Here is a 12,933-nt window from a genome sequence, read left to right as displayed (position 1 = left end):
TGGGAACCATTACATGTTTTACATAATATGAAACAAAATTAAGTTTGAAAAGAAAGCAAGGCAGCCTTCCTTCCAGAACTTGGAAACTAAAATAATAAATGAATAGAGCCATATATGAAGCTGGTAACATAACCACCTACAGAATTATTTCAAGTGACTTAAAAACATAGTGTTTTGACTGAAATTCCTGAGGGGGATATATCTTAACAATACACTGTATTTTTTTGTTTGTTTGTTTCTATTAATGAAAATATTGGTATTGCTTTTTGGAGACTGTTATAGGTATACTGTAGAATAAGTACATAATGTTAATATCATTACAATTACTATTTGAAACCTAGTTTAACTTTTTTATTAGTATCTCTTTTCTAACATTAATCAGTTTCAAATTGGAAATGTCAGAATTAATTTTATTCTAAAAACAAATGTGTTTTTTAGCTCTTATCTCCAGAAAAGGCCTAGTTAGTCTCTGACAACCCGGTGCAATGAACATGAATACCCAGATTGTGCTTTCTAAATATAATTTTCCACCAGAAGGGATTAGGGTTCTTAGAGAATTGGCCAATTCCCGGTTTGGGGTGGGAAAAGTGTATAAGCAGAATCCAGGACATCTTGTGACAGAAAGTAAGCAAGCTGTCCAGGACTACTCAGGTCATTACAAAAAGATCTAGGAGCCACCTTGAAGGGGACTCCTAGTGCTCAGGATGGGACAATTCAAAAAGATTACTGACTGGAATGGACTGAGATACATTTATTTAAAAACCATGAGTTTAAAATGATACTAAAAAACACATTGTTGCTGTCTGAAGGTTGCTAGAACACCAGCTCCTTCTAGGGGAAAAAAGTTAAAGGGAAAGAAACCTTTATCTTTGCTTTTCAGATGTGAATTTCCAAATAGAGGAAAAGCTCTTCTCTATAGAAGAGGGAAAACACCTAATGAGAGAATTAGAAAATCATCCTTTTGCAAGTCTTAGTGAAACAGTGGCTGTGTTCAGCAGTCATCCATAAGTGATAAAACTGTTGAGTGAAAAGTGAATGGAGAAACTTCATAATGGGGCACCTGGGTTAAGCGTCTGCCTTTGGCTCAGTTCTTGATCTCGGGATCCTGGGATAGAGCACCATGTCCACTTCACTGGGGAGCCTGCTTGTCCCTCTGCCTTTGCTTGTAATAATGCCACACCCCTGTAAAAATGTTTAGAAATAGAACCGATTCAACAAGTTGGAATCATATTGAAAACTCTGAAGCTTAGTGATAGATACACAGGGTCTTTATACTTAACTGTCCTTGAATTTGTGGGTGTTTGATAATTTCCATAGCAAAAAAAACGTGTTTATTAGATAGAAGTCTTTTAAAGTCTTTAAGAATGTACATTTTTAAACTCTTTTTTAAAAAATCTTCAAAGCTATAATACAAAATAGGGTATATAGATTTCTCTGCATCCTTTTTTAATTTTTAATTTTTTATAAACATATATTTTTATCTCCAGGGGTACAGGTCTGTGAATCCCCAGGTTTACACACTTCACAGCACTCACCAAAGCATTTTTTTTTTTGGCACCCATTTTATTTCTAATTTATTTCTCTCACTGACCATTACATTTTTGGGTTACCATACAAGTCTCTAAGGGTTGTTGTTTTACATTTCTATTTGGCTTGATGTCTGTGAAGTTTAACTAGACCCTCCAACATTAGGGTGGAAGCCACCACACCTTATTATGTTCTCAGGAAGCAGATGGTCTCGCTTCAAAGTCCCTGTTCTCCACACTCCCTCATGTTTCAATGTTAGCGCTAAAACCCCAGCACCTTTCAAGTACTCGCCCTGTACCTGAGACTTTGTAAGGGGCTCAGGAGGGAAGGGAAGGGGGAATCCGGACCCACCACTTCAGTGAGGAGGAAAAGCATTTTGATTTTAGGTTTTTATTTGAATTCCAGTTAGTTAACATACAGGGTAATATTAGTTTCAGGTGCACAGTGCAGTGGGTCAACACTTCATACGCCATCTTGATTTTAAATCTGAGGAGAAGACGTGAAAGACGTAGTGTGTGTGTACAGACGGCTCCAGGCCCCTGTAACAGTTAAGAAAGAGATAAAAACATACATAGGTTAGAGGAAGAGGGGGGAAAAAATGTAAACCCAGTGTTGAGGAACAGTAGTGATCTGCTGAGTGCCAAGCACGGAGCAGAGATGGGCAGTTCCTGCCCTGTGTGGTGGGCCGGCTGTGCTTCATCCTCACCTCACTGTCCTCCTCACTGAGGGCAGAGGCAGCAGGTAAGTGGGGAATGCAAATGAAGGAGCAGCTGATGAAGCCTAAGAAAAGCAAGCAGAGGGTTAGGTAGAGTTCCAGAGGAAAGGAGCACGGATGTGGGGACGAGGGTGCAAGGAAGCCCAGTGAGAGGAAGCAGAGCACTTGGACAGCGTAGGGTGGTGTGCTCAAAGAGTAGGGGTGAGCCCCGAGAATGGGGGAGTGTGGCCGGACAGGGGTGCTGGAAATAGCAGCCAGGGCAAACCAGGGAAAGAACCTGTGCTCTGCAGGTGCCCAGGACTCCCTTGATCAGATCTGCGTGTTGGAGGCCTGACTCATTTTCACTAGAGTGGGGGGGATTGCTGGGAATAAGGAGAAGCTGGAGGTAGAGAGGCCGGCAAGGTGCTTGTGGGATGGAGAGAGAAATGCACACTAGTGAAGCCCAGTGTCCCCCAGGTTGCCGAGAGGTAGGTAGGGCAGCAGGATGGGCATTTTCGTTGCTCACCTTTTCTCTTTCCTGTTTCCACATCCTTACAGGTAGCCAAGGTGTTATGGTGGTACTACTTCTCCAAATCAGTAGAGTTCCTGGACACAATTTTCTTTGTCTTGCGGAAAAAAACCAGCCAGATTACTTTTCTTCACGTATACCATCATGCCTCCATGTTTAACATCTGGTGGTGCGTTTTGAACTGGATACCTTGTGGGCAAAGTAAGTGCTTTCACTGATTATTCAGGTCTCTGTAGTTGGTCTTCTAAGACCTCTATGTCTTGAATATTGCACATGGATCAGGAGAGAGAGAAAAGGGAAGCCATGGGGGTTTGGCTGCACTGTTATACAGAGAAGCACCTGTTTGCCAGTGGCCGTTTAGCTATCTGGTCTTTGATTCTGGCAAAATCTGAGTATTGTAAATTTTAAAAACATCTTTAAGGCTGAGGGCCAGGAGCATGTACCCCAGCTGGAGCAATTGTACCCCAACCCTAGGGGCTCAAGGACACCTGCAGAAATAAATCTGGCACTTTCCACAGTCTCCACCTAGCAGTGCTTCAGATTGGGGTCACTTCAACTCCTAGGGCTCTCTTCCCACTCTGAAGAATTAAGGCCACATCTCTCTGTGGCTTTCAGTATTTTTTTTTAAACTGAGAACTACAATACACATAATATCCCTGCCTCTTTACATGTATATACTTTGTATGAAACAAGAATTTCAGAAACTATTTCCCCTAGTTCTGGGGGATGCACTTTTGGGTTCTGTTATTGTGGTTAATTCTGTTGCACATTTTAATAAAGCTTATGACTCTCACTACAGCAATTTCACGGTTCACTAATGGGTCCATTGTGACCCGCAAAAGAGACAGCAGTCCTTTCTGATTGTCTTATATCCCCAAATCTAAAACTGTTCTATGAAAACTCAGAACAAGTAAAAACTTAAGTCAAAATGATTTTGGGGTTTTAAAGATGTATTCCAAACATTCTTGACATTTTAAAAAGTATCAGTGACCATGAAGACATACATTGAAACCAGAGTGTAAAGGAAATTGCTGGGCGTGCGGGAATCAGAAAGAGGGAGTTTTTTATACCTCCCCTAGACCGAATCTAGTGTCTACAGTTTTGTTAAGATCACAATAGACTTGTGCTGTAATCAATATCAAAGAATTATCAAGGTTAAGTATTTTTTGTGTTTATCAGCTATCTCATTACAATCACTAAGTATCGGAATGACCGTCTCACATAATCTGTTTAAAGACATCAGATTCCTGTTAAGATGCTGTGTATGACAATTTCTCATGAACCTAAAATATTATAAAATTATAAACAGCAAGTAGTCCAATTCCATTCATTCATGGTAATGAAAACTCAGGTGAGTAAAGAAATCCCACTGCCATGCTAGCTGGTTCTCTGAAACTCTGTTTTCATGTAAATCCGAGCCCTGTACAAAGTTATTCCAGCCAGCGTTTGTGAAGGACTTACTGGATGTGAGCGTTTTCATTTCTTATTCATTGATTTGTGTTTATCTAACCAGACCTCTGATCTAGAATTGGAAAACCAGGCTGGAGAATTTAAATTGGTTAACCGAAATAGGTGCAGAACTTTTCAGTTTATACAGTATTATTCAGTCAGATATGTCCTGCCCCTTTTCCAGATGACAAAATTTATAAGGTAAAACAAATACATCCAAGGGAACCCAGCTTCTAGGGGTCCCCTAGTTCTACAGCCCCTCCAAGAGCAGGAGTCACCTCCATCTGGATCCCGAGGTGGCATGTAAGTAGTAGTCACTTTGCCGGGCACGTTGTAATCACTGTGCGTGGATGTATGGATTTAATCCTCATGACCGTGAGTATCCCGCTCTCCAGCAATGAACCCGTCTCTGACATCTGACCTCTGGCAGCTAAATTCTTTTGCTTCCTAGTTGAGCCAACATAGAACTTAGTTTTTTCCTTTGGTTTCCTGAAACACCAGTCACCTCCCGTTGATGGCAGCTACAGGGACTTCAGGAAGGAAGGGGCAGGGAGGGCACAGCATAGATCCTAAAACTGGATTTTAGATATTCCTTGTCCTAGAAGTCCAGGAGCTGGCCCGGCCACTGGGAAACCTCACTCACTGACCCCTCTTCTGTCCCAGCCATCTCTCCTGCAGGACCTTCCCCCGCGCTTTCCCCCAGCAGCGCCTGCTTCCTAGGTCCCTTTCAGGTTGAGTCATAAATATAAACAGCAACATGCCCTCCTGGACGCTTCAGAGCTTTGTTCAGCCTCATACCCGCAGCCTCTTCCCGCAACCAGAATGCTTCATCACAGGTTTAGCAAAAGTGGAGGCATTTCTCTTTCAAAGGAACTCTGCCACCAGGTTTAAGCAAATGTTTCCTTTTCTCCCAAATTTGTGGACAGTAATGATGGTGTAAGAGACAGTAAAGCCTTTGCAGATCAGGAATTACCTGTTTGGTTGACCTTCTGGCTGAAAAACCATCCCAGTTTTGTCCTATCTTGGCAACTTTTGCCAAATCCTGCTGGACCAGTAACATAGAAACGAAGGTGAACTTACCAGTTAACTTACTGGTTAACTTAACTGAACTTACCAGTTAATTCTGGTAAATTGGTACCGGAGTTGTTACTCATCTTCCCTGATGACACACAGGAAGAACCAATCTCGTTCGATGAAAATGAACGGTAACTTTTCCACTGTACACTGGACTGTTACAGGCTTCTTCGGACCCACCCTGAACAGTTTCATCCACATCCTCATGTACTCCTACTACGGCCTTTCCGTGTTCCCGTCCATGCACAGGTATCTCTGGTGGAAGAAATACCTCACACAGGCTCAGCTGGTATGTCACCCCTTTCTGCTCTTCTCCATGGGACACATCTAAGTATTCTCAGGGACGGAGGAAAGGAATCGGTCATCCTGGACAGAGGCTCTTCTAGGCGAGGAGGCTGCCCATTTTTCTCTAAAATTAACCTTTTAAGCATTAAACCTGGTGTTTTAAAATGTCCTCTGTGGATACAATTAGCTCATCCCTTGCTTTGAAATGTAGATGCCTTAACCCAGACATTAATTTTAACCAGTTCCTTCTTATCTAAAGAATTCAACTGCTACTCTTCCATGAGAAAACTAGGGGCAATCCTAGCCGCCTACTAGTGTGCTTCAGGTGAAATGTCTGGATAGGATGGGGGGTTGCTTCAGCATCTTATTTTTGCAAATCTTAGTACTAGAAGTCGAGTTCTCAACGTATAGCATTGCAAAATGGATTTTCTATGGCTTACCAGGTCGCCTCACCCGCCGCCTCTCCCCCCACCCCGCCCCCTGCCCCCACCAGGTGCAGTTCGTGCTCACCATCACGCACACCATGAGTGCAGTGGTGAAGCCCTGCGGCTTCCCTCTGGGCTGTCTCATCTTCCAGTCTTCCTACATGCTGACGTTAGTCATCCTCTTCTTAAATTTTTACATGCAGGTAAGTGACCTGTAAGTCTTCAGCGGCAAAACATAGTAGACTGGGCTTTTGCCTTACATAAACGCAATTAAATAACAGCACAGACTTGTGTGGAACAGAGGCACCCAAAGGAACCAGAGAAACCTGCATTCCTAATTCCATGCCCCGCATCCTCCCCTTGAAAGATAACCCCTATTCCAGCCTAGTGGGCATTTTATTAGAATTCAGTCAGGTCACACGTTTGGTTGATGTATTTGCACCACGCTACCAAAGTCTTCTAAGTGAACGCAGAAGTCTGTTTGAATGGAGAAAAACAAAAGCTAAATGAGTTTAGTATTAAAAAATTGTTCCCATATCAACACTGTGATATTATAAACTCACTATTTGGAAAATATTCTTTTGAGGCCAGCCATCATGGAAAGGTCACATTGGCTTTTTCTTCATGGTCATTTTCTTTTTAATCAACAATTTAAATGAAACTCCGTTAAGACAAAAAACTGATGAAAGCCGTAGCAGGGCACCGGCCTCAGGTTGCTGTGGATTTTAAATTACTCTCCTATGTGTGTTTTGGGGCCAGGGGGTGGGCAGGGAAAGTAAGCTCCATGAAAAAGAAATGAGAACATACATACATTTATACTCAAAACAGCACTTTCCGAAATTATAATCAAGGATATTTCTTCAGACAACAGGTTCTTTCCTTTTTAGTTTGTATTTGATGAAAGTTAACCCACAGAGGCTTCGTACAGAGCCCAGCGGTAGGAGCCTGAGCCTCTGACAGGTTTTTAAGCCCCTGTGTTTCTGAAATTGGAAGGGCTAGGCTTTGTCTCATAAGAGATACAAGTGTCCTTTGAGAATCTCTAAAGAAATAACCACTGATGGAACCAAACAAAGCCACCCAAACAAAAACAGACACAGACCGTTCCAGGAAAGCTCAGGGAATACATGTGGTGCTTGGTGTTGAGGAGGAGCCTGTGGCCCAGCAGGGGGGGGGGGGATGGGCACCTGGGACGTCATCCCTACTTGTCCTTCAAATGGAGTCTTCCTCCTTTAGAGTTTATAATTTCAGCCTTGACCCTTGTTGATACCATTGCTTTAAAAAAAAAAAAAAAAGACAAAAATAAAATGAAATCAGGTATTTTGTCAGAATTAGGAAGGATATGCCAAAACTCAAATCAAGCCAGAATCCAAAGTACCAGTACTTCTAAAATAATAGCACTTTTTCAGCTTGAATTGGAAAGTATCTCAGTTGTAGGAACTACAAGGAAGCAACTAATGCAGAATAATTTGGGCGCTCATCCCATAACGGGAATCCTAACCAACATGGATAAGGTGAAAGAAATAACCTTTCATGGAAATTCAGATTTGTCTTGGTTTTTACCCTTTTGTTTTTAACCATTAGCTTAAAAATTGTCCTATTACAAAAATTCTTATATGTCCATGTTATAATCATATAATAATATCATGAGCTGTTTTCGATTATGCGCCATGTCAGAGACAAAGTCTTATTCAAGAATCCTTTTTCCTTTTCCTTCTTTGAAATCTACACATCCAACAGACATACCGGAAAAAGCCGGTGAAGAAAATTACGGAAGAGCCACCTGCTGGGAAAGAAGTGAAGAATGGTTTCTCCAAAGCCTACTTCACCGCCACTAATGGGGTCATCAACAAGAAAGCACAGTAAACATCAAGTGACAGACAAAGCATATATAATAGCCTAACAGATTCGCTTGTTTTAAAGCAAAGACTGAATTGAAAGTTATATATGTTTTAGCATAAACTAATTTCTTTTGAGTTTATAAATCATTTGTACCTGGAATGTATTAATATACTGCTATTAGGTTAACCTGTTAACTGAATGCTTCCGTCAGCACACCACGTCACCTCAGACCTGGTGCAGCTTCTCTGTCCTCCTCCCCACAAACTGAACCCCCTCACCAGAAACTGTCTCTGTACCGCCTTACACACATGCAAAGCCAGGAAACATGGAGCCTTGTTTTCTGAAGCCAGTCTTCAAATAAAACGTTTCCTTTAGATTCAAATGTTGAAAACAAAATGTCAATTACCTTCTAACCACAGGGTCTTCATCTATATTAAGCAATAATCGCTTAGTCCTTATTAAGCAATAACCTCATCAGTCCGTTTGTCCCAACCCCAGAAAATATTAAAACACAGAAAACAGGAAAACCTAGCAAAAATTTGAAGGTAGAGTAGGAATTTGACAGACTCTAAGTCTCAACTTAGTGATATGGTAATGAAATTTGTATTTTATTTTGACAATTCCTTTTTCTAAGGAGGAAAAAACCTGCCAAATCCTCCTAGCTCAGGGGCTTCGGATAGGAGTCGTTCCTCTGTTTTATTTTGGTTTTCGTGACTATTCATAGATTCCTGTCTACCTCCTATGTTAAATTCCCCCAGGTTATGTTGTGAACAGACACCCTGCTCAGCTCTGAAAGCAGGATCTAAATCTGGCTGCCTCTTTCCTTTCTTATCCAGGAATCTTCCCTTTTCCCTAGAAGGAGAAGGCACTGGAATACTTAGAAGTCAGAGCCGTTGGGGCAAAACAGATGTTGAGTTGGCCGCTACTTCTTGTGAGCCTGCTTGTGGATAATACCCCCAAACACTGCTGTCAAGCTTTGTAGGTTAACTTTTTTGAAAATGGGAAGAGGAGAATGATGCAGAGTCCAGCGCTGAGCCAGGGGCTGGTAATGAACCTCAATGAAAACTGCCAATTCGGCAAACTCCGCACACCCCTCCCCTGCCCAGGTAACAGGCTTTCTCCTGAGAACAAGCACAAAAGCAGAGAGCAGCAGTAATGTTGTTTTTTTCTAAGTATTAAACATTTACTGTTCACTTGCACCCAGAACGGAAAGAGTAGTTTTTGAAGATGCGAGGAAGATTTATACCGGTAAGACTTGCCACATTCGATATTTTCTTTTTCCTTCCTTCTCTCTGAAACAACTTGGAGTTCACAACGTTGAGGTCAGATGCGCAAGGGCCAGAAAGGCGCGCTCAGCGCTGCCTGGGCCGGTCCGGACTGTCCAGGGCCGCCTTTCTGTCCTTCCTGGCCCCTCGATTTCCAGTGTTAAAATTCTCTTCCCTGTTTAGAAAAAGAGTGCGGACTCTGGTACGACACAGACCCCGACCGCGTCTTCTCCCTTCCCGCTCCTGTCCGCTCCCCTCTCCCGACCTGGCCTGCTCTGCCGAGGGTGACGGCCGGGCTGGTGGGCGGGGCAGGCGCGCTGCGTGTACACCCGTGCAGCCTGCGGGCTCGGCCGGGCTGGTGGGCGGGGCAGGCGCGCTGCGTGTACACCCGTGCAGCCTGCGGGCTCGGCCGGGCTGGTGGGCGGGGCAGGCGCGCTGCGTGTACACCCGTGCAGCCTGCGGGCCCCTGGGCCGTTTTTACCCAACACGCATTTCTGATGCCCACTTACTCGGTATTTACGCTTATAAAAAGTTGTTGAAAACTGATTTTTCTAGGGCGCTTCATCCCCATTTCCTTCCATCGCGTCCTAACAGTATTGCTCTGAGTTTCGTTCTCACCCAGAAACTCTTTCCAAAAGAAGGGCCAGCCTCTGGCCTCTCCTCTGCAGCAAAACACGGATTGGACTAAGCTCCTCAGAGGAACTGGACTCGAGTTCAGTTTTAGGTCCCAAGTGAGGGCTAAAAATCTGTTTTCAAAGTACATCCAGGGGGAAAGTGGGACCCAGGGAGAAGCCGGACCTCACCGGGCGTGCTCCCCGCTCTGTTTACCTGCTGCTTTGCGGCTTCCCTGGACTTGGTACTGGCCGAGAAAGGAGAGAAACCATCCTTCAGCAGAGTGAAGGAGCCCACCAGCCCTAAGTAGAAGGCAGCGGGAAACCTCTCAAAGGGAAAAACTGGGGTAGTTTGCACTTCCCAGCTCAACCTAGAAGCTTCAGGACCCTGCTTCCCCTTAGGTCTTTAGTTCTAATCAAACACTTCTAGCCTTAAACCATTCAAGGGCTGATACAAATACACAGAGCTCTGAAATCTTAGCCACAAAAACTGGATCAGGTAACTATTGTAACCAGTCATTAAGTGTTGAAACTTTAAAAAGCAAAATGTCTACACTTAATGTGACATTCTTAAAGCAGTTTAAAAAAAAAAAAAAAAAAAAACAGCCTATATATACTGTTAGAAAAACAAAAACTTTGTTACTGAATTTTCTTTTACTCTTAATAAGAATGAAAATATGTAATACTATAAGCACCTGTTAAAAATTCTAATTTTTTTAAAATAGAATGTTAAATGGAAATGAAGTGATATTTTCAACCCATCGCCATGATATATTGAAGCATTTAGGCATATTGAGAGAGAACGTCCTCCCTAACCCCATTAAAGAAGTATTCTTTTTTATTTGTGAAACGAAAATGATACTGTGATGGGCAGAACAGCACTTTGTAGGTAAGAGACCATTCTGATTCTTCCATACCATTTTATGATGTTTCTGGGGACTTCCTTATTTAGAAAATGGGGATGTCACTTTTCGGTTTTCCTTTGAAAATACTTAAGAACATAATATCATGATTGGGGTGGACAGGGAGGCAAGAGAAGCCATTTTCCTTTGTAGACAGATGAGCATTCTGTATGGCTGTTGTATAATAAATTGATTTTTACACTAAGGCAAAGCATGTTGAGATTGTTCTTATTTGGTTCGAAGACATTAAAATGTGTGCCTGCGTGGTACCCCAAATGACTTATTACTCAGGATTTTTTTTTTAATAAAGGGATATTTTAGCAATTAATTTTAAATGTTTAGTTCTTCATTTCAATAAGCAATGCATGGCCTCTTATGTAACATTATGACCTTTACATAGTATTCATCTACCAAGTTAAATGATTTCAGAAAATGGTTATTATGAGAAAAAGTTTAGACCAGTTAGATGAGCAGAGGATATAACGGTCATAAGGAACAGATTTGCTCTACAGAATAACCCGAGGAGGAGCCCTGGCCTGGCTGAGCGGACCGCGTGAGGTAGAAACCACATCGGATGCTCTGGGCCCGCAGCCTCCCCGCGAGGAGCGCCCAGACAGGCGGAGGGGAGGCTGCTGCAGCTCGGGACTGGCCGCTGAGCTGAGACTTGACCACAAGGAAGCCCCACAGAGACGGAGGTCAAGGTCGTCCAGCAGGATCAGGGATTGGGGCGGTTCTGAACGGTGACCTTAGAACAAGCCAAGTCCAAAAGATGTGCTCAAAGTCCACTTAGGAAATTGCTTACATTCCTGGGTAGTAACAGGGATGGGGCAGGAGGGGAAAAGGGAAGGGGAGGTGGCACAGAGGGAGAATTTCAATCTAGCTCTCTGGATGGGCCGTGGGGATGAGCGCACATTCTGGAGTCTCCTCCTAACCCACTGGGATTTCATTTTAAACGGTGGAATCAATTCACGCTTAAAAAGAGGGGTGCCCGGGGGGCTCAGTGGGTTAGCCTCTGCCTTCGGCTCAGGTCATGATCTCAGGGTCCTAATTCCAGAGGTTAAACACTTCAGATTCCAAGGGAGTCCCCACTCCCTCAGCAATCATTTGAGTATTTCCTATGTGTCAGGCATTGCCCAGGGTTTGGAACAGAATGTAAAGAGAACAGACAAGTTCTCTGCTGTTAAAGAGCTTGTGTCTACTAGTAGACAACTCTTAGAGGGAAAACAGGCAGTTACCACAGTCCGTAAGATGTCTGTTTATGCTGTTAAATGTGTCTGGGCTCACAGACTCCTATCACATACGTGGGGACACTGACTACAAAGGCTGAGCCCCTAGTCCTGAGTTCATGACACCGGGATTGAGAAAAGCTGCAAAAACCATTGAAACATCGCTAAGCGTGAAATTATTCTTTTGAAACATAGGTTAAGTTCTTGTGGGAACAACAGGACTGTTACCCTGTGGATTAGGGCCCAGGATTCAGCAGCAGAACCACGAAGGGGATACCGACACATGTCCGTGAAGGGGTTCGTCCCAGAGTTTTGACCCTATACAGCTGTGGCAGTGATTAAGCAGGCTCTGTCTGGTGGTAGGGCTCAAGGTCCACGGTTGGCGGTCGGGGGCTGGGGGAGAGTCAGGAAGGGAGGGTGGAGAGAAAAATGGGGAGGTCAAGAGTGAGCTGGAGGGGCGCCTGGGTGGCTCAGTGAGTTAAGTGGCTGCCTTCGGCTTAGTTCATGATCTCAGGGTCCTGGGATCGAGCCCCGCATCGGGCTCCCTGCTCAGTAGGGGGCCTGTTCTCTCTCTCCCCCTCTGCGTGCCGCTGCCCCTGCTTGTGCACTGGCTCTCTGTCAAATACATAAAAAAAAAAACCTTAAAAAAAAATTGAGCCGGAACCCCCAGTGTAAATTGGAGCCCACAAAAGAATCTAAAGATTAAATATAATCTCTCTCAAAATACCAAAGGCATTTTTCACAGAACTAGAACAAATACTAAAATCGCATGGTACCAAAGATGACCCTGTGTGACAAGAGCGATACTGAGAAAGCAGAACAGAGCTGCAAGTATCACGATTCCAGATTTCAAGACACGCTACAAAGCTGCAGTAATCAAAACAGTGTGGTCCCGGCACACAGACACATAGATCAGAATAGACCAGAACAGAGACCCCAAGAATAAGCCCCCATTTGTATAATTCACTAATCTATGACAAAGAAAGCAAGAGTATACAATGGCGAAAAGACCGCCTTTTTAATAAATGGTGCTGGGAAAACAGGACAGCTACATGCCAAAGAATGAAACTGGACCACTTCCTAACACCATAGGAAAAAAACGAACCC

At 43.6% G+C, this 12,933-nt stretch overlaps 1 protein-coding gene and 1 long non-coding RNA gene across 2 annotated transcripts in view; one reads left to right on the top strand and one right to left on the bottom strand.

Annotated features, from left to right (window-relative positions):
• Positions 1-10,811, top strand: part of ELOVL2 (ELOVL fatty acid elongase 2) — a 63,618-nt gene extending 52,807 nt beyond the window's left edge. The window contains exons 5-8 of the mRNA XM_045067011.1: positions 2,780-2,951; positions 5,438-5,562; positions 6,052-6,186; positions 7,721-10,811. Coding sequence (XP_044922946.1) covers positions 2,780-2,951; positions 5,438-5,562; positions 6,052-6,186; positions 7,721-7,846 — 558 coding nt within the window. The 3' untranslated portion in view covers positions 7,847-10,811. The remainder of the gene's footprint in view (positions 1-2,779; positions 2,952-5,437; positions 5,563-6,051; positions 6,187-7,720) is intronic.
• Positions 1,915-6,199, bottom strand: LOC123388056. The gene is made up of 4 exons (XR_006602591.1): positions 6,069-6,199; positions 5,314-5,528; positions 2,748-2,939; positions 1,915-2,066 (listed from the first exon to the last, which is right to left on the bottom strand). It is a non-coding gene; the product is annotated as an uncharacterized LOC123388056 (long non-coding RNA).
• Positions 10,812-12,933: the final 2,122 nt, after the last annotated feature.

This window comes from Mustela putorius, unplaced genomic scaffold (genome assembly GCF_011764305.1).
Source record: "Mustela putorius furo isolate JIRA1106 unplaced genomic scaffold, ASM1176430v1.1 tig00003870_pilon_pilon_pilon, whole genome shotgun sequence".
Lineage (NCBI taxonomy): Eukaryota > Metazoa > Chordata > Mammalia > Carnivora > Mustelidae > Mustela > Mustela putorius.
This window is presented reverse-complemented; position numbering and strand designations above follow the sequence as displayed.